At 47.9% G+C, this 21,368-nt stretch overlaps 1 protein-coding gene across 1 annotated transcript; it reads left to right on the top strand.

Annotated features, from left to right (window-relative positions):
* The first annotated feature begins 2,016 nt into the window (after nt 1-2,016).
* On the top strand, nt 2,017-20,389 carry CRBN (cereblon). The gene is made up of 11 exons (XM_074312220.1): nt 2,017-2,149; nt 5,688-5,800; nt 6,371-6,573; nt 7,338-7,487; nt 10,566-10,725; nt 13,910-13,972; nt 15,064-15,148; nt 15,808-15,923; nt 16,348-16,412; nt 17,220-17,351; nt 19,018-20,389. The coding sequence occupies exons 1-11, from the start codon at nt 2,083-2,085 to the stop codon at nt 19,196-19,198; spliced, it is 1,335 nt and encodes a 444-aa protein (XP_074168321.1). The 5' UTR covers nt 2,017-2,082; the 3' UTR covers nt 19,199-20,389.
* Nucleotides 20,390-21,368: the final 979 nt, after the last annotated feature.

Raw genomic sequence — 21,368 nt, 5'->3', positions numbered from 1 at the left:
CTTGTTTCAGGATAAAGCCACCAAATTAAAAATAAATGGTGAATGATCATGCCTTCCTCTTTGGTTTTAATAACCAGGGCTTAATCCAAGAAACCTGCCTGCTTAGATGGTTTTGTTCACTGGCCATTGGTTGTTACCCCTGTTGGATGCGGCAGCTGTGGTGATGGGTAGACACTGGGTGGCTGAAATGAAGGAGGGAGCAGATGGTGAATGTGAATGGAGAAGAAGGAGGTGAGTGGGGAGTGGCAGATGCACAGATGGCGGCATCCGTGGCCTGCAGCAGTGCACAGAAGAAGAAAGAGTGAGTTAGTGCTTTTCCAGCCACATCTGCCCACTCTGCCAGGCTCACAGCTGTCCTCTCTCGTCCACAGGATTCCTGGGTGACCCGGGGGCAGAGCACAATTCTGGTGCTGCCTCTGGGGAGGACCTTGGGAAGGCCAGTGCTTCCTGGTGTAGAGACCAGATGCTTGCTGTGCAGAGAAACATCTACAGGTATCACCCCTCACTGAGGCTCTATAAGCCACAGCGAGATGGGTGAGGCTAAGGCGTGAGGCATGTGTGTGTGTTCTCTCTCTGCCCCCGTCTCACACACGCCAGCCATTCCCTCGTTGTCCTGTGGTCCTGTCCCTGTTTCCTTCTGTCCTCTGGCTTCATCCTTCAGCTGACTACAGGATCGCCTTAGCCCCACGAGCCCATCCCACTCATGTGTGTGAGTAAACGGTGAATAACCTGAGAGGTGATGCTGTCATTAATATCGCAGCCATTATGAACTAGAACAACCCTGGGGCACTATTTGCTCCATTTTCATTTTGCAAATGGGTAAACTGAGGCTGGAGGTCATAGACAACTTGACCAACAACATGGAGTGATTCAGGACCAAAGGCAGAATGACACAGAATGGGTTCAGCAGCCCGGCTCACCGTTTTTGGTTTTCACCTTTCCCGTGAGGCAAATTTTCTGAGCACTTCCTGTGTCTCAGGTTCATTGTTGTTTTCTCCAGAGCAATCTGCTTCTCCCTCTCCTCTTTCCCTCTGTTTAGATATTTCCCTCTGTTTAGAATGTTTAGATATTTCGTGTCACTTAAAGATTGTTCATTTTCCTCCTTTGCTGAAAAAAGTGAAGTTGAAAGACACTAAGGAAACTTTATCCATCATCCAAACCAACTCTTACTGGTCACGGCCCTACTGCTGTAACAGAATTACGTGCACTTTTGCAACCCTCAGTCTTTTTGCCATGTAAGACTATTTTTACCTGCTTGATGTTATAATGATTGGGCTGTTTTATATTCTGGCAATCTTACCCACCCATCACATACCTTTGTCTATTGTGTAATTATTTCAAGTATTTATTTCTGATCCATACATGTAATATACGGAAATTACTGAAAATTGTTGGAAAGCAAATCGGCTACAATCCCACCACCCTCGGCCTAAGTGATGGATTTGTCCAGTCTTCGTGCGTCTACTTGGAGTTAATGGGGCAAAAACGGGTTTCTGTCTGCTCCCCGCCGCCTGCTTTAAGAGTGAGGTGGAGATGAGAATCTGAGCCTCAGTTTCCCCCCATGTAAAATGTCATGCTAGGGCCTGGGAGAAGGCGAGGGCTCTGTACGTGCGCGGCGGGCACGGAGTCAGAGATTGCAGGGACAGCACTCGGTCCCAGCGGCGACCGCCGCACCGCTTGCAGGCCGCCAGAGGCGTACCCTGCCCGCGGGCGCCGCCAGGGGGCGCTGTGGCCGGGTCGCACGACCTGCCGCGGGGGCCGCCAGGGGGCGCTGCGGCCGGATCGCACGGCCTGCCGCGGGGGCCGCCAGGGGGCGCTGTGGCCGGATCGCACGGCCTGCCGCGGGGGCCGCCAGGGGGCGCTGTGGCCGGATCGCACGGCCTGCCGCGGGGGCCGCCAGGGGGCGCTGCGGCCGGATCGCAGGCTGCCGCGGGGGCCGCCAGGGGGCGCTGTGGCCGGATCGCAGGCTGCCGCGGGGGCCGCCAGGGGGCGCTGTGGCCCCTGCGCGGCGGCGTTGGCGGCGCAGCCCCTCCCCGGCGGCGGGCACCGCCCCGTCCCAGCATCCTCTGCGGGTAAACAGACATGGCCGGCGAGGGAGACCCGCAGGACGCTGCGCACGACATGGGCAACCACCTGCCGCTGCTGCCTGGTGAGCGCCCGGGTCCGGCGGCGGGAGGGGCGAGGCCCGGGCGGCGAGCGGCGCGGGGGGCGCGGCGGGGCGGGGCGGGGCGGGCGCGGGGCCCGAGGCCGCGGGGCTGATCGCCAGGCCCGGGCGGACACCGCGTTGCTGGGTCCCCGGCTGTGCGCGGGGGCTCGGGGGCGGGAAGGGGCTGCCCCGGGGGCGGAGACCCGGTGCTCTCCGTCTGCTTGGGCTCCGGGCTTGGCTCCCAGGGAGCGGCTGGGACGCGGCGCCCCGGGCCCGGCCCTTCCCTTCCCGAGGTGACAGCTGACGTGACGTGCACGGCACTTACCGCGTCGCGGGCCCCGCACCCGCACCCGCGCGCCCTCCGCGCAGCCGTCCCCGCGCCGCTGCTCCGTGGCCCCGACTTGGGAGGGAGCAGTGACCGGCCGCTCAGTGCGGTGACGCCCGGGTCGCAGGGGCGCGCAGCCGGGACTCCAGCCCGTTTGTCAGCACAGCCGGTGTCTGTCACTGTGCGAACCTGTCGCCGTGGACGAGACGCTCTCCCGGGGGCGTAGCAGCCAAGCGGAGACGTCAGCTTTGCCCCCCACCGAGTGCCAGCGGGTGCGCGGTGTCGTGCAGGGTCCGGGAGGAGGCGCCGTCGGTACCTGAGGCTCAGTCTGCGGGGCTCCCGGAAGTACGACCAGCGGGAGGTGGTTGGTTTAGGGGCAGGTGAGGGGGGGCTCCCGTGCTCCTGGGAGGAGTCGGGGGAAGCGTGTGAGGTGGGTTGTGGACACATCCAAAAGCATGTCCTGGGTGGGGGTGTGGCAGGGGCACAGGGCCTGGGCGGCCTCGCCCGTGGGGCTGGAGTTTCCTGTGAGCTGCCAGGAAGCAGGGGGGGTTCAGGCAGCTGCCCAAGGAGCTGTGCTTGGAGGGTCGGTTTGTGCACTGGTTGCGTGGATCGAGGAAGAAGAGACCGAGTGCACGTGCGTCATACAGGGGGGACCTGTTGTGCAAAGAACCCAGTCCGAGCCAGTGCTCGCCCCGAAGCCAGGCAGCGGAACCGACACAGGGGTAAGAGCGTCAGCCTCGCCCAGAGCTGAGCTGTTTATTTCAGAGACGCCAGCCCCACTGTGCACGGGCCAGATCCGCAGTTTCGGGGAGGGCGGTGAGCTGTGCTCCTGGCGGGCGCTCCTGAGCGACGTGCTCATCGGGCTTTGCTCGGGTTCTTCCGAACACTCAGCGCGGGCTTCGTGCAGAAAAGCCAGGGCTGAGAGCACCCAGAGACGGTGCGATGCAATAGTAAACTTTTCTAAATCATATATGAGTTTTAATTGAAAGGAACATTGGGGTGTCCGCAAACCCATGCAGTGAGTTGTTTTGAGGAGTAACCCTCTTTAACTGCTAAGGAAATAACTTCATATTTAAGATGCAAAGAACTGTCTTGGCCAAAGGAAACATTTACAGATAAGCAGCCAAGCAGGGGAGGTGGGTTTCAGCCGTGCTTATCAGAAAGGCTGCTCTGTGTAAGGACATCATTTAGAGACGAGAAGCCAGGACAGTTCAATGTGAATTTTAAAATTATGAATTCTAGCCTTTGCGCTAACAGTTGATCTGTTAAACTTTCTATAGTAGCAGTAAGTGGGTCTGTCCACCTGCCAAGTGAAAGCCATGCTGTCAAAATTGGAAATTCAAGGAATTAGAGTCAGAATATTGGTTTAAATTGTCTTTCTTATCTCCTGGTGCAACTTGTATGTTCTTAAGAAAATTTTGTGTTTATGTGAAGTGTTAGACCATTGACCATTTGACTGTAAGTTGAAATAATTATGTTGTTCTCTTTGACAAAGCTTTGTATCTAGGAATTCATAAGAATTAATAGAAAGTCCAAGGCAATTACGATCTTGAAAAGCATTTGTATTTTCTCCTCAGAGACCTGGCTGGAGATAGTTTGATTTAAATCATATACACAACGGAGATGGCTCTTGTGATGAGATTTTGTCTATTTAGGAGATTATTTGGGGCATTTAAAAATACACGAAATATGAGGTCAAAAAGAAGATTCAATAAGTCTTTATGGTTTGTGCAGGCCAGGGTTTTTCAGCCTCGTCTCTTCTGACATTTTGGGCTGGAGAATTCTTTGTTGCAGGGGACTGTCCCGTGGCTTGCTTAGCAGCCTCCCTGGCCTTTGTCACTAGATGCCAGCAGGACTCCCCTAGTTGTGACAACCAAAAATGTCTCCATACATTTCCCCACAGCTCTGAGGGGCAGAATCCCCTGTGGCTGAGAAGCACTGGGCTAGGAGGGGCGTTTACGCGTCGCTGGCCTGAGAGGACGGCCCCGCTTCAGCAGGACGGCCCCTGCCTCCGTATGCAGCCTTTTCTAACTCCCTGACCTGCTGTTAGTAACACCAGGCTCTTAAAGTGGATCGGCTTAGTTTGCATAGTTTAAAATTTGTGTGGCGAAAGCTTCCTAAAACCTTCTTTTAGATATGTTTTATGTGAACTTTAAAATCCCAAAGGAACATTTATATGAGAATGATTACAAACGCTTCCGTTTTGAATAGTGTAGTGACAGCCAGGGTAGTGATGTCACTGCCACGGAAATCTTTCTGCCGGGTAATAGTGATACCTTTTCTCACTTTAATGAACGGGTCTTCCCTCCTTGTCTTCTATAGGAACTTTTAAAAGTTAAGAGTTTAAAAGAGCCTTAGAGACCACCTTATTCATGCTGTCACTTTTCAGAGGGGGAAACTAAGGTTTAATCAGGTGGAATGAGTTGTCTGAGGTGTCAGAGTTAGTGAGAGGAGCGGAGACGGCTCTTACACAGATGAGTTCAGGTAACGTCCGGAGACGCGCCCTTCAGGAGCTGGAGCCCCTCACCCCTTCTGTGGGCTGCGCCTGGGGACTCACTTCCAAGGGTACTACTGGGAAGGAGGGGGCCGGGGGCATTCAGGGGAGCAGCGTGACAAACAGGACCTGCTGACAGCGTGCGCCCTTGACTTGACGAGAGGACTGCGGCCTTTCACCTGTGCGGTCTTCCTCCCGCAAACACAGGAACGTCAGTCTAATCGTGAGATACAGCAAAGAAATCCTAGTTGAGAGAGACTGCCAAAGGCCTGACCGGCTCGCCGCAAAACTGGGGGAGTCTGAGAAAGTAGCGCAGACGAGGCAAAGGCGACAACCAAGCGTAACTTGGGAGGCACGGGGGACAGAGAGAGGCTAGCGGGTAAAGACTGAGGCAGTCCAAGTACACGGTGGCGTGGAGGTAACCGCTGGGAGCCAGCGTGGTTCCGCCGATGTGACGAGTGTGCCGCACTGTGTGTAAGAAGCCGACCAGCGGGAAGCGGCGTGCGGCACGCTCTGTGCTGTCTGTGCAGCTCTTCTGTACATCTCCACTGTCCTAAGGTAGAGTGGTCAGTGGCAGAGCCCAGCCTGGGGCCTCTCTGTGCTGCTGTAGACATTCTCCAACGGGGGAACCCCCGGGCTCACGAAGGGGTTTTGCGTTTGAAGGGGAGCCCGCGTCTGACGGTCGCACGTCTGGTTTTTCTCATGATATCCTCCTTGTGCAGTAGAGAACGAGGAAGAAGATGACATTGAAATGGAAGTTGAAGACCAGGATAGCAAAGAAGCCAAGAAACCAAATGTCATCAATTTTGACACCAGCCTGCCGACGTCACACACGGTGCGTAATTTAGGAACGGATCTAATGGGTGTACACACTTCCTGTAGATAAGAGCTCCGCAAAACAAGCGGCTGATTTTAGCATTGCGCCCGAAATTCTGAGTGAGGTCTGGGGCGTAAACGCACTCACTTGTGATTGTTAAGCAGCTCATACTGTGTCCCGGTGTAATTCTCTGAGGAATTGTCCCCTTCCTCTGTGTCTTTGCTGGTCATGGAGCCACTAGAGTACTTCCTGTCTATACTGTTGGGCGCTGCTCTTACTTAACTTACTAACACGTTTGTCCTTTGTCATATTTGGACTAAGAAGTGTCTTAGTCAAAAGAAAGTATGAACTGAAAAATCGCTCTTGATCTTGTGAATCTGTGAAGAGAGAGACCCTTCACAAAACATTAGAAGTTCTACCACTGAGTGTCAGATTCCACTTCCACGTGGCATGCGGTCCACCGTGCTTATTACCTCCATAAGTATTCGGACCCGCCGTTTATGTTGCTTTTACTCTGACTGGCTCTTCAGTCGCTTGAGCCGTGTGTCCCTACGCACCTCCAGTGTCACGCGTGTGTGTTCCCGACAGTATCTGGGCGCTGACATGGAGGAATTCCACGGCAGGACTCTGCACGACGACGACAGCTGCCCGGTGATCCCGGTGCTGCCACAGGTCACGGTGGTGCTGATCCCCGGGCAGACGTTACCTCTGCAGCTCTTCAGCCCTCAGGAGGTCAGCATGGTGCGGAACTTGATTCAGAAAGACAGAACCTTTGCGGTTCTCGCCTACAGGTAAAGCGCTGGAGTGAGTGCTCAGCATGTCTCTCCCGTGGAGCCATGGAGGTCGGAGGTTGCGGCGAAAGCACCCTGGGGACGGGTTGCCCTGGGGGAAGCCATGAGGCGAGCAAGTCAGTGAGGAGACTGAAAGCTGGAGTGCTTTCCTTACTGTCGTCACCATGGAAACTAGGCGTTTACCTTCATACACAATTGAACTTTCTGGTATTTGAAAATTTGTAGTCATTAATATTTAATGAAAAACTTTTCTAGAAACTTATTTCCAGAAACTGCATTTAAAGAGAAAGAGGGCTTTTACATTTTAATGTGAAGGATTGCTTTCCCCAAAGAATGGCTGTTCGTTCCCTCTGAGAATCCCCGAGCTGTCTCATTGCAAACTAGTGGTAGACTGAAGGTGAATGTCAGCAAACCCACAGAAACCGGCTGCAGAGGCAGGAAGTGAACACAGGAAGTGCCGGCCCCAGAACAGGGCTGAGCATTCGGGTGCTGGCTCCCGAAGTCAAGGAATGTTTGCTTTGGGAAGCGGGAGTTTAACCCGCCAGTCCATCATCGTCAGTGACTAGAAATCTGGTCTTTTCCTAAAAGTGCTCTCTTTGTACTTTCTGAAGCCTCCTTATATATCTAAATTCCACCATAGGATATTAAAATTATAATAGTTTTGCAATGAGGGTGATTACTCCCATGTGTATTGCTTTTGTCAACTTTGCATATTTAAAAATTAAGTGTTCAAAACTGTTTCCTTTAAAAATCTGCCTTGGAAGTAACATACAGGAAAGGGAAGCACAGTTTGGGACGACAGCTGAGATCTACGCCTACCGAGAAGAGCAGGACTTTGGAATTGAGATAGTGAAAGTGAAAGCAGTTGGAAGACAGAGGTTCAAAGTCCTGGAGCTGAGAACACAGTCGGACGGGTAAGAAAAGCCGCGTCTTAAAGCGGTGGGAGCAACTGGAAATGAAACGGGCTGCGTCTAGTTCTGTATTCTGCTGACCTTTACACTTGGTAACTTTTGACAAGCTGTTGTCTTTCCCTTGGAAGGTTTAGCCACTGGTGGGCATGTTTACTGTGCACCCAGTCACTTGGGAAGTTTTTCAAACTATGGAAGCCTGAGTTCCAACCTCGTCCCTCCCTAGGGAGTGATTAGCGGGGACGAGGCCGCAGCGTCTGCTCTCATGGTTTCTGGGGCGTTCTGATGTCCCCGTGGATGTGCTGACCCTGCTGAAACCAAAGTGCAGCGTCATTTGGCATGTGGCTTCTTTGGGATTAAACACCTCTCTTCACTGAAAAGGGGAGGGAGGCCAGAGGTCGTGAGCTCTGTGTGGTCACCGCACAGCTGTGGTGTCTGAGGGCCATGCTGATTACCGCTGCCAGCTGCTCCAGCCGAGCCATGTCCCTTTAGTGCCACTGATGTCACCCATAAGTGTAGTGCATCCCTAATAAGTGATCAGTAACTTTGTGCTGGCTGTGCCTATGGAGATGGAAATTCCAAGCAGACTGTCTTAGCAGTTATCATTTCCGCATGGCTCTCATAGTCAGAGCTTTTTCTTAAGTTCAGGGAATACTAAACTCACTTTTAAAAATCCAGTTCACCTAACTTTATTTTCTTAAAAAAAAAAAGTGAAGCCCTTGTCCTGATACTGCCTGCTCCCCTGCGGACTGTTGCGCGGCACTGGCACGTAAGGCATGCTGTGAGGTCGTAGGAAGATGCCGACTCCTGGGTCTGCCCGGGCCTCGTGCACTGGCCTCTTTCTTACCTGTTGCCAGAGCTGGACATCCCGCCTGAGCTCTGTGCTGCACTGCTGATGTTTCTGAACACCTGGCAATTCAGCATTTTATGATTCAAAAAGAATGTGAGCTGCAGTGAGGCAGGTTTTTGTATGTTTGCTTCACATAGTAGGTATTTATAAACATTACTGAATTACAAAGATGTATGTGGGTCAGGCAGCCCTGGGCCTGGAGGGAGCCTGGAAGACAGAGGGGTGGGGCTTCAGTAAGAGGACTTCGACACCCTGTCTGGACTGGCAGCCCTCTTACCTGTCCTGAGACCATAACCGTTAGTCAAAAAGCCAATTCAAGCTGGAGATCATGAAGTCACACATACAAACCTACACGTGCATCTTAACTGCGTGCGCACATGACGTCACTCACTCGTCATTGGTGCAAACGAGAGACTTTCTCCAAGGGCTGCAGTCGGACATGGCGGTCGTCTTTCTCGTGGACGCCACTTCCACTGTCTGTCTGTGGTTTACACCTGTAGCTTTTCTTTCAAGACAGATGCTAAAAATAATCAAAGGCAGCTGGAGTGCGGAATCCTTCCTGATTGTGCACTTTTTTCCTACTGTTAGAATTGTCTGAACCAAATTTGAAAGCATTTTTATGGCTCAACCTAATACTTGTTGAAGCAATTTTATTTTTGTACTTACATTTCATATAGTCGATTGGTTTTTTATAATGTTTATATAAATTAACGTAGCTATGGTCACAAACAAGTGCCGTAACAGGCTGGAAAGAAACAGAACTAGCTTTGTTCAAAACAAAACTCAGCTGTTGGGAGAAGAACCAGCCCCGTGTGCCTCAGCCCTGGACACGCTCAACAGTGACAAGGCTGCAGGTGACTCACAGCCGCTCACGTGATCAGGAAGCCGGTGTCCCAATAGCATTAATGTTTTTATCGTAGTAAAATAACGGATCTTATGGAACTCTTGTAACTATCCAACTATTTTTGGGTAAAATGTAATTCTTAATTTCATTTATTGATGGCCTTAAAGAAGAATCTGGTTTCTAAAGATTTCTGTAAAACGTACACACTTTTGCTTTAAAAATACGATTACCGTGTATTTGTGTTCATGTGTTAGGTGAAGAAAATTGAGATTTGGTTTGTTTTTAGTGAGAGTTAATAAGAAAATTCTGAACACAAGCTTGAATGCAGTCATTTTTTAAAGCATTTTCCAAAGTCATGTAGATGTAAATTTGAGCTCACAGGAAAGAAATGAAGTTAGTGGAGTGAGTCTAATATTATCATTAAATTAAGCCTAGATATTGTCAGACACACTTCACTATTTTACTTGAATAAAAAGCAGCATTTCATTCATAAATTTTTGTTGGTCAAGACCGTGGTTAATATGAAAGACGTCTTTAGATTTCCTAAATATAATTAATAGTGAAGTAGAGGCTTGTAATATACGGTGTGACTTTGTCAGTCTGAAAGTGTTTTGTTCTAGCACATTCCACATTTCAAAGGCTAGGAGATACAAAACCCCGTAAGAAAATAGCTCGAAGGTACAGCCCTCTTGTTGGCACTAGTTCATGAAAAGATGTTTGCAGTTATGATGTTCTCAAGGAGCGTTCTGGAATGATGGCTTTACTATAGTGAGAGCTTAAATAATTTCTAAGTAAACAACGATAATGCATGTTTTGATTCTTTGCCCATTGAAATGAAATGTTTGAGAAAAGAAATGCACATAGAAGTTAAAGCTACATGTAATTCTCTAGTTGTGTTTTAACCCACTCATGTAAATGGGTTCTTGATTTTCTCCTTTCCTTTCCTCCTCCTCAGGTTAGATGGTTTATGAGAAGGGAAAGGTGTAAGCGTCAGATGGGGAGATGGGACAGGTGGGGTGTCTAAGAATGTCTAAGAAATTAATTTAGAAGAATCAAGATACGCAGTAGGAGTTGTTCGTATGTTGATTCTTTTTAACATTTCACTTATAGGCTCAGGATATTTGTCTGAAATGTAAAAATCTCCCTTTCCAGTCCACGGTGAGATGGAAACTCCACTCCTTAGGTTGTCTTTGGTTTTAACTTTGGTGTGGTTTGTGAAATACAGTGTTTTTGAAACTTTCATCTGTCCTAACATCCGCATTTGATGAATATGTTTAAACAAGAAAGCTTTGAAAATCTTTGTATTTAAAATTAGCCTTATGTTTAGAAACTTAATCGTTTGTTAGTTTATGTTAAAGATGAACAGCATGCTCTGTTCTTTTGATTTTAGAATCCAGCAAGCCAAAGTTCAGATTCTGCCCGAGTGTGTGCTGCCATCGACCATGTCTGCCGTTCAGTTAGAATCGCTCAATAAACGTCAGATATTTCCTTCAAAACCTGTGTCCTACGAAGACCAGTGTTCACATAGATGGTGGCACAAATACCAGAAGGTGAGAGACGAATTTTTTATGATCTTCAAAAAATGAGGGCAGGTTGCTCTTTCCCTGTTTTTAGGAGCAAACACAAACAAGTCTTAGGGTTCGCTCCCCAGGCCCCACGGCGGTCCTGGACCGTATGTCAGCGCAGCCGGGCGTCAGCACCGTAAGGGGTTCCTGCTGTTCTGCTGACCAGTGGGGTGTTAACAGCGTGTGGTTTTTAATTCTGTGGGATTCTCTCCCTGTAATCAGATCAGACGTTTGGCTCTCGAGTCGTAAACACATAACCTTAAGAAAGGAGAGTTTGAGGGACACAGAGTAAGCGGTGCTTCCTCCCGACTTCCGGAAGAAAAGCTGGGCAGCGGTCACTTTGTACAACAGTTGCACAAAACTGGCTTCAGACCAGGTGCTCTGTAAAAGTGCGTTAATTCTTACACATATCCTTTTGGCTACATCATTCTTGCTGTCAAACGAAAAGCTGATGGAGCCTGTCTACTCATTTGTGAGATGTATAAAACAGTCATAGTTATGATTTCTGCCTAAAGAAAAAGATTACTAGTTTCTAAACTTAGACTAGAATGGCTTTTAAAAACAGAGAAAGACGGTTTCCCTTAGAACCTGAAAGACCCTGCACCGGTCACCCCTGGCTCTCTGGCAGGTAGACTGGCGAAGCTTCAGTGTCACAGGAGGTTGGCACAGGGTCGTTCAGGCAGGGTCTCACACCAGTCCGTGGGCTGGGAGAAATCATCCGGCTTCCAGACAACTGACAGGGCGGCTGCTGGGTGGGCTCCGGCTCCACTGGGCGTCTGGAGACTCCTTGTTCTTGTGACTTGTCCTGTACTGCAGTTGACCAATCTGTGACATGGTGGTGTGTTGTAATCGGTGTTTCTAGGAAGCTTCTAATGCAGTGATACTTAGACTGCTTCAAGACCCTCAGGGAACCCTGAAACTAGTGTTCCTGAAGATGGCGCAGCACCGACATGCCCTGAGTGTGCAGGCAGCTGCTGTGGGCTGTGCAATGCTTCCTTTTCCACGCCCGATCCAGACACGTTAGGTGCACTGTCACCCTCGTTCGTCTTTCCGGAGCAGTGGAGGGTTGTGGAGTGTAACTGTTGGAATCAGTATGTTGCAGATGGCTCTGAGGGCACGTGGGCGCCAGGACAGCTTGGGGATTTATTGAGTCGTTCAGTGACTGCTCGTGGTTTGCACTGGGTGGCTGGGACGTTACATGACAAGGAACTGCATCAAGATGCTGTTGACATAGCATCTTAATACTCAAGATAGTTGTGTATTTCAATTACTGGGTATTTTGTGGGCGTTACTAAGGTGTTTTGATTTATATAACAGCTCCTCCACACCGAGATGAGGTGTTTAAAATGATGACGCATTTAAATATCCTAAATTGCCTCTCTGCGAACTTCTAAGCCCAGGGTGAGTGTGAGTGGGGTTAGTTCCTGCCTGAGTGCTGTGTGCTGTGTCCTGTTGGCAGGATCTGGCTGTCTTAAACCTGAACGTGGGTTCATCCACAGTCTGCTGAAAGCACCTCAGCCTGCTCACGTTGCCTCAGAATTCGGCCTTTGTAGCTGGGCTGCCACTGGCTTGGCAGAGGAAGGAGAGACAGGCACGCAGGGACCAGGGAGGCACAGGTTCCCTGCTCTTATTTTTCCGGTAGTTCTGGACTCTGAATGTTAGCCCTTGGTTATTTTCTGTCAGAAGGTGCTAAGGCGTGAGAGACATGAGAGGTTTGAGGAGACACAAATGCTTCCATCCCATGTATCTTTCGGATTGTTTAATGGGTTCTCTTGTTTAAACTTGGAGCAGTTTTTTGGGTCTTGAAATTTGAATGTAGCTCACTAGGCCAGGAGAAGTTACTAGTGGATCTATTTTGGGCTCCAGATGATCTGCAAACTCTGTCCTACTTTGGAGGCCACTTAGAGCCACTCCGTGTCATACGGGGAGTGGGGTGTCCGATGGCACTGGTGGCAGCTCCGTGCCGTCTGGCTGCGCCGTTAGCTGGACACGGACCTTCCGTGGAGCTGGGTCCCTGCAGCACTTGTCTTCAGGTCCAGGGCCCCGTCCATCCTCTGCCCATAGGGTTCATTCACGGGGACGCGGACATCCCACAACTGGAAGCAGCGCCCATGGCTCCGTGTCCCTGAAGCAGCGGGCGTGCTCAGGATGGCGGGTCTCAGGTGATTCTGAGCTCACTCAGGCCGAGCAGGCTGCTGTGGGCTTTTCCCGCAGAAAAGTGTTTAAAGGGTCTGGAAGTGTGTCCTTCCTGAGATGTTTTCAGTTAGCCCCGAAATGTTTTGCACATGCCTCGCTTAACATTTGCCATTAGAATTAAACATTCCAAATGGCATAAAATTACTTGAGTTTCCACAGGTGTCCCTGTGTAAGCTTCCATTCTGACAAGGGGACATTAGAGAAGCGTCCCTAGTGGTTAGGAGGGAGGCCAGTGGGATCAGAAAGCACTCTTCCCAAGCCCACTTCAGTCAGAGACCTTCCTGGTTCTGCGATTCCACCCTTGAGCTCACGTTCACTCACTGCCTTTCCTGGCACTGCCCCCCTCTCGCTGGGTTGACCATCGTGGAGCTCTGGGAACGTGATGGAACGTTCCTTTAACCTGCTGGGAGTGTGGCGGAGTGTTGTAAGGACGCGCCCTGCTTGTCCATTTATCAAGCCCTGTGCTCATCAGAAGGGTTGCTTGGTCATGACGTCTCAAGTAGATGGTCGTTTTATCGTTGGAATTGTCACTCCTGTTTACCTCCACGGTGATGCAGTTAAGAGCCATTTAAAGTTTTTACACAAAGAAAGTTTGGATTCTGTGTCGAGGTGTTCGCTGTGGATGCTGCACACGTACTTATTAGTATACAGACCAATAACGTGGCTAATAAGAGTATGATGTTTAGTCTCCATCTTACGTTTACTAACTTGTCCTTAGTACTGAAATTGGAATATTTGAGCTTTTTCAAAGAATCAGGATTCTAAGTTGCACTATGTAGTTGAAGGATATAAAAACATGATTATCAAACTCAGTAAGTATCTAGTACATGATTATTTACAAAAGTTTTCATCTGTTTAAAATTAGGAAGTCTGTTCCTGGGCCCTAATCATTTCTCACATATGGCTCTTTCCACTGTAAGAATCTTTATTGTGTGGGGCGACTTTATTAAGTGACTTTTTTTTCTGTTTTCAGAGAAAGTTTCATTGTGCAAATTTGACTTCATGGCCTCGCTGGCTGTATTCCTTGTATGATGCTGTAAGTAGCTCACCGGTAACTTTTGGTTTCTAGGGCAAGCCGGGTCGTAATTCTGGGCTGTTAGAACAAAACATAGACTTTCAGACTCGGTGGTCTTTCACATTCAAAACCAACACCATTCATTACACGTCAGGAGAACAGGCAGAAACCAGACTGCTGGATAGACGCTGCCTTAGTGTACAGAATTTTTAGTTTTCCCACTTTCTAATATCCTATAACTTCAGGACAAGATACCGAGATGTTTTAGGGTTTATTAAGCATTTGAAATGTTGTTGGGTCAATGGTAGTTACACTTAGAAAATTAAAGAATCCTTAACAGTGTTTGGGTTTTTTCTGAACAAGTGCATTAACCTGGTCTCCTGACCCCTAGTGAGTGAACTAATTGAGACATCCACTGGTGGTTTTGCACCTCACACTTCAATGCCAGGCATTGTGCCATGGTGCAGAGTTCACTGAGACAGGCTGTTGGGATAGGCCAGCGTCTGGGTTTTGATACAGAGACTGTGTTCAAAGCCTGGTTCCCATCACTTTCTCTGGTTTGGGCCAAACTACTTGAGTATCTGTAAAATGGGGTAATAGCTGCTGCACTTGGCACATAGTACACTTTGAACAGATGTTACTCATTTCCCTCCGTGACTCACCTTGCACACAGCACGTAGGGTCTGCACACTGCACACAGCCGAGGAGACAAGGCCTCTGGCCTCCAGCAGCTTCTGAGCCAGTGCAAATGCACAGGAGACCAGCGTACTCTTTGCATGTCAGCACTCGTAGATAGTGAACAGGTGCCAAGTCAGTGTGTGGATAGCAAGTGGTAGTGTCATTTACAGGGGCCACAGCCCCCATGAGAGCAGCCAGAAAGGGGAGGAGAGCCCAGTTCTAAATCACGAGAACAGGGCACCTGCAGGGCACCAGGGGGGGCTTGGATCACTTCCGCATAAAAAAACACACGGTTAAACTGTAATTCAGACTTGACTATCTAGTCACGACTTAAATTGCTGTTAATGTGTTAGTTTTATTAGAGAGTGAAAAAGCTGGCAGTAAATTGTAAAAAGTCTCTGAACCTTGTAATGGGTACTTTTATTTTAAACAAGGAAACCTTAATGGATAGAATCAAGAAACAGCTACGCGAGTGGGATGAAAATCTGAAAGACGACTCGCTTCCTTCCAACCCAATAGGTACGAACAGTCGGTGTCCTTCCTGTCAGTGGCCTTGGTGTCTCACTAAAAGAAGTGTTTGATTTCACGAAACCAAAAACTCTAGTTGTTTTAACTAGTACTTTTATTAGTTCTGAAAAGCACATACATTTCTTTGGCTTTTAGCAGTTTAAAAAAATGAGTATTTTTTACTTAATTGTAAGAAAGTTCTTAAGTTCTGTGAACACTCCAATTTTAGGCAAGGTTTTCCAAAGAAGTTCAAATTACAGTCGCATCCAAAACCCTTCCTGAGTGTGAAGACTCCTTCCCCTGTTCCCTAAGGTGCCTGACTTTAAAGGACACCCCGTCCCAGGCTGACTCACCTGTAATGTCTGTGTCTGTTGATTAGGTGCCGTTTAGCTTTTTCTAGTCTCTTAGCAAATAAGTAACTTGTAAAAGATTTTATGTTTCATTTAAAAGGTGGCATTTACAAAGGTACAGGGGAAGATGTGAACTGTAGAACCCCTAAGAGTATATGCTTGATAGCTGATATGTCGTAACAGTGTTTATAATTCTGGAAAACGGGTTCTTTGGGAAACCGGTAGAGAAGGATTTCAGAAGGACATTATCTAGTCATACATTCGCTGGTATTTACCTGCCTCGTAAGTTTTAAACTTGAACCCCCTCCCCATTTCTTTAAGACTTTTCTTACAGAGTAGCTGCTTGTCTCCCCATTGACGACGCATTAAGAATTCAGCTCCTGAAAATCGGGAGCGCCATCCAACGGCTGCGCTGTGAACTCGACATTATGAATAAAGTGAGTATGTTGTGATGCCCACATTTCCTCAGTCTGGAGACCAAGAGAACTGTCACAGGGTCCGTCGTAGAGTCCTGCCATTAGACAACTAGAAAATTAAAGGGAAAGTTTAAATGTGTCATTTGGGACCAGACACTGGAATTGTTTCGCACTCAGCTGTGAGTCCCTCTATCTGATCAGCTTCACTAAGACTGATCTCCAGACTTCCTCCTGGAACACCTGTGGTTCTGCTGTCAGTCACTCTTTGTCCAAGGTCGGTAGTTGTGTAAGTGAGTATGTGTCAGGTCTCAGAATGTTCTGGTTCTACCTTTAAAGACCCGGTCTTAGAGTGGCCAGAAGGGAAAGGCGGTGCTGGGGGGTCCAGTGCGCTGTATAGTGACATCGTTACGTGAACTTCCCCACTAACGCCTCTTAAACTTTTCAGTGCACGTCTCTTTGCTGTAAACAGTGTCAAGAATCAGAAATAACAACCAAAAATGAAATATTCAGGTGAGAGCTTTATTACATTTTCAGTGAGCTTCTGAGTACACTTTCCCAGCTGCCTGAACAGAGTTGTAGCCGCGGCTGTGTTGCCTTCTCCTTTCGCTACAAACACTCAGCCAGTGAAGCGTGGGGAATAGCTCAGGGTTGGGTGAGTCGTCTTCCCGATTGGGCGTTGACAGCGACAATGTCAACTACGACCGGCAGTCCTGTCCTGTCCTGGTCCTTGTTGGAAATGGGAATGTTGTAGAATATCCGTGTTCAAGTGTCTTCCAATGGTAAGGACCAAACACGAATGCCTCGGGCTTTCTATTTCCATCAGACATCAGTTTTGCCACAGAGGGCCAAAGATAAAGTAGGACAAGTTTCTGAACAGGGCCCGGTGCTGTGTGATATTATAATGGTGTTTGAAAATTATTTTATGACAAATTCCTAATTACAAATCAGGAAGGTAAGGAACCTGCTGTCTGCAAAGGAACCGGCCGCCCAGGGATGGCCAGGTGGGACCTTCTCGTCGCACTTCCTCCCAGAGACACCTTCAGATGAAGCTGAGCTCTGTATTTTACAGTGTGTGTCTTGACGGTTTAAAAACTAGTAGTTTTCCTTCGGGTCACCATGGAAATATTTAGACTGAATACAGCTGGGCTGACTGCCAAGCTCATGCTATCATGCTAAGGTTCTGATATCATCTAAAACTAAAAAGTTAGAAAAGATAGCTCAAGTAACCTCATTCCTTGGTCAACTTTTTGAAAATCTGTTAGAATGAGGCTTTCTTTTTTTCATGTTAACTTATCCTCTGCTGATCCTCTGCTGTAGTTTATCCCTGTGCGGGCCGATGGCAGCCTACGTGAATCCTCACGGATACGTGCATGAGACGTTGACCGTGTACAAGGCCTCCAACTTGACGCTGGTCGGCCGGCCTTCCACGGAGCACAGCTGGTTTCCTGGGTAATGTCGGGGTCATTGTGGCTTTTGTGGGTTTGCCTTAACTAGGCAGAAAAACACAAATTCCTAAGCAGAGCTGCTAGAATTATAATCAAAAGTAGACAGTAAAATGAATAATTGTATTTAAATGCTTTTCATTTCATGCATGGCATGAAACAGCTATTTTTGCTTCTCACTGATTGTAAAGTTGGGGAGAAAGGTGGGCAAGTGCTGTTATCTCAAAACCACTATATAGTTATCCCAAATGGACCACATTTTCCTGTCAGCTCGCTCTGAAAATCACCGGTGTTACGACCAGTAGAGCTGTGTCTGACCCATATTCTGTAACGTATAAAACCAGTGTGTCCCCGGCAGGACCGTTGAAGCCCACTTTCCTTCTAGTTTGCCCAGTGGCCTCCAGGGTGATCCTGGGCCAGCAGCACCACCTGGGAGCCGCTTCTAGCCCCCCCCCCCCCCCCGCCATATTATCTTCAAGAACCCTATGATTTGTCTTTTGTTCCAAATTCTGGATCAGCCTGTACTTTGACGGAAGCACACTGAGTAGAGATTAGTGATTTTCCCCACTGTTCTGGGCCTAGAACCATGTCGGCTGGATTGTCCAATCTTATTTGACACTCTTCTGAGTCCAGGACTAAAACTAGAATTACCTTGTTAATATAAAGACTAAATGAGGGAAAGAGGAAACGGCTGCAGTGACATGGTTTGGTTTCTTTTCCTTGAGACCAGAAGTGCCATGGCTTATATTTCTGGTTAAATTAACTGATAAAATCATTCTTATTTTGGAAGGGTAGTTCTTCAGTCTTAGATGAGAAATACGCTTATCTCCCCCCCCACCCCAATTTTATCTCACACAAAAGTGCACGTTTCTCCAGGGGCTGCTGCTTTCTCACGTGACTGCCGTACAAAACAGACCAAAAAGCAGGTGCAACTTAGAACGTGCTCTTAAAAACCAGCAATTTGTGAGAAGAAATTCATATTAATAAGATCATACTTTTTTTCTTGGCATTGGAGAAAAAATTTAAACATAGCTTAAGAGAACAGTCAAGTAACTTACATTTTGTATAATTATTACATATAAAGACTGATACCTCACCATTACAAAACGTGTGCTAGAGGCTGTTGAGTCAGCTCTGACCGCTGGTGACCCTACGAGTGAGTGACATCCACGGTGTCCCGTCCTCACAGGCCCGCTCAGCTCCTGCACACTCAGCCGACGGCTTGTGTTGTAGACACAACCCATCTCATGTTTGTTCCTCTTTTCCTGCTGCCTTCTCTATTTCCCAGCATTCTTGTCTTCCAGGGAACCCTGCCTTCCGTGACTGTATTCAGGATTAACTGGCTCTAGGACCCACCTGTCCCTCTTTCTGGTGGCCCAGGGTCCCCATAGGATTCCCCTCCAAGCACCATTATTTCAAATGAATCAGTTTTTTCTAGACAACTTTCTAAACTGCAACTTTTGCATCCCTGCATAGTAAGAGGGAAACATACAAATTAGAAAATCTTTTTATGCGGTTTGTTTCAGGGAACTGTACAGATCAAAGCTCACAGTGTTTTTTCTCCTTGATTCTTAGAATTTGGTTCAGAGATCTGTCTTCATAACAGGTTTATAAATTAAGCTTGAGGCCCAGAAATGTGATTTCTTAGCTGATACCTTTCATTAATTTTGTAGGTTTGCCTGGACTGTTGCCCAGTGTAAGATCTGTGCAAGCCATATTGGATGGAAATTTACAGCCACCAAAAAAGACATGTTACCTCAAAAATTTTGGGGTTTGACTCGATCTGCCCTGTTGCCCACAATCCCCGACACTGAAGATGAAATCAGCCCGGACAAGGTAGTCCTCTGCTTGTAAGCAGAAAGCAGATTATTTAGCAAGTTGGTATTCTAAAATCACACCTGCTTTGGAAACTACTGCTTTTGATGCATACGTAAGTAAAAGGCGACCTTCCACGGAAGGCTGCAGCTCTTAGCCAAACGAAATTGGAAGATTTAAACTAAAATGTACCATTGAAGAGGATGAAAGCAGTCTACAATACTTGGTTTTCAGGAATATCTCCTTCTGTAGCTTGGTGCCATTACCCTGTGGAATCTGAGGTCTGGTCGCATGTCACTGACGGGACATGAAGACCTCTCTGAAAGTGAGCAGACTGTTTCACAAACACATCCGCCCTTCCTAGGACGTGAGGCTAACCCTTTGGTGCTGACACACAGGCACACCTGTGTCCCAGCTCCACACAGCAGGCAGGTCCCCAGCCAGGGTGCCACACTCCGCACGTGGCCCTTCAGGAAGCGGGCAGGACACGCACGTTACTTCAAAAGGCTTTTGTTCCTTTCAACTTTCAGTTTCTCTGAGACACTGATTTGTAAATTTTGAAAATATTAAAAAGTTAAAATACGCAGTTTGAGCCCCAGAATAAAGTTTTCATTGTCTTACGTGTTTGTTAGTAAAAGAATAGTATTTTGTGTATCATCTGCCCAGTGTTTGTTTGAAACACAACACTGGTTATCCTGCTCCAAAGTTGAATTTGAACCTAAACTACTGGGCAGCAGAGATGCTACAATATGTCCCCTTCATCCAGGCTAGCAGTGATACTGTATTTTCAGGCTGTCTTGTTCAGTGTAAATTCAAGAAAACCTATAAGTAAACTTGATGAGCAAAACTAAATTAAACTTGTTCTTTGTTTAAACCATGTAAACTATCTACTCATAAGCAGATAATTTAGGTATCAGAACTAACTTCTGAGGTAAAGTTCGAGATAGACTGTTTGCCACCTACCTCTCTTTGCTTACACATTCGAGGGTTTATTGGCAGTTTTCCCATATGTGTAACTATGGTTTTGATATTACTTCACTGCTTTACATAATTCACTGGAGAGAGTTCAACTAATCGGGTAAACAGACTGTTAAATTCCTTATGTTTTAATTTATCAATATTTTGTCTTTTACCAAACATGCAATAGTTTTGATTGCCTAGATTGAAAACATCAACTGAATATATCATGTTGCATATTTCTGTAAAGAGAGTAAATGAAAAGCCACTCGAGACTGCTGTTGATTCTTCCGCATACGCCCCCTGACCCAAAACGCCAAGATTGCACGTGTCCCTAAGATCACTGACTACTGACGTAAGCTGGGGGGTTATGTGAGTGCTGGTGGCCACAGCCCCACTGCGCGCAGGTGTCCTCTGTCTGAGTGGATCCCACAGCACCTCTTCACCCTGAAGCCTGAACCCCCTGCAGTGAGGGAACGTGGCTTTTACATTTGCCAGTAAAGGATGTAATCTCAGAAGTGCCGTGCTGTTTACTGACACTTGCAAATAAAACTTCCTAACATGAAAACATGCATAGAATACAATTTTAAAGTGCTTTCTGCATGATCAAACCAGACCACTGAAACAGCTAAGTCCGCACAGCGGGCATTGTGTGACGTCAGCAGTACCTAACGGTGTCGCTGTGATGCTTCACAGTCACCTTAGTTACTGCCTGTGTGCAGTAGTGCTCGGGCGCCCTTTCCGCTGCACCGCCCGTCGCTCTGTTTTTCACACTTCTTAGCTGGGCTTTAATAGAAATATCGCAATTTGCCCGTAGAACACAAAGATGCCATGACTGGCTATGCAGAAAGAAAACTCAGTGACAAAGAGTCAGAATATAGCAGCTGAAACAAATGTTTTGTGCCATCAACTTACTTGCTCACTGAAAGCATTTAGGGCTCAACTCCTTAAAGACCAAGTGGACAGGCCTGTTCACAGGAGTTTTAATACAGGCCAAGTCCTTTTAATTAGTGAAATAAATCAGCATTTCAGAGGGTCAGGACAAGAGTATGTCACTATGTATATGGGGCACCTGATAGATCATCAGATAGACACATCCGATTCCAGAGGAAATGTTACAGCCGGCTCGAGAGTAACCCTCGGGCTAACGTGTCCCAGGCTGGGCACGCACGGGTAAGGAGACCGGGACGCCAGAGTGAAGGGTCAGCCTCATGCTAACAGCTAGAATAAGTCTCGGTGTACAAAGGCCAGC

This window comes from Rhinolophus sinicus, linkage group LG10 (genome assembly GCF_036562045.2).
Source record: "Rhinolophus sinicus isolate RSC01 linkage group LG10, ASM3656204v1, whole genome shotgun sequence".
Taxonomy (NCBI): Eukaryota; Metazoa; Chordata; class Mammalia; order Chiroptera; family Rhinolophidae; genus Rhinolophus; species Rhinolophus sinicus.
Note: the sequence above shows the minus strand (reverse complement) of the source record. Positions and strands in the feature narration are given on the sequence as shown.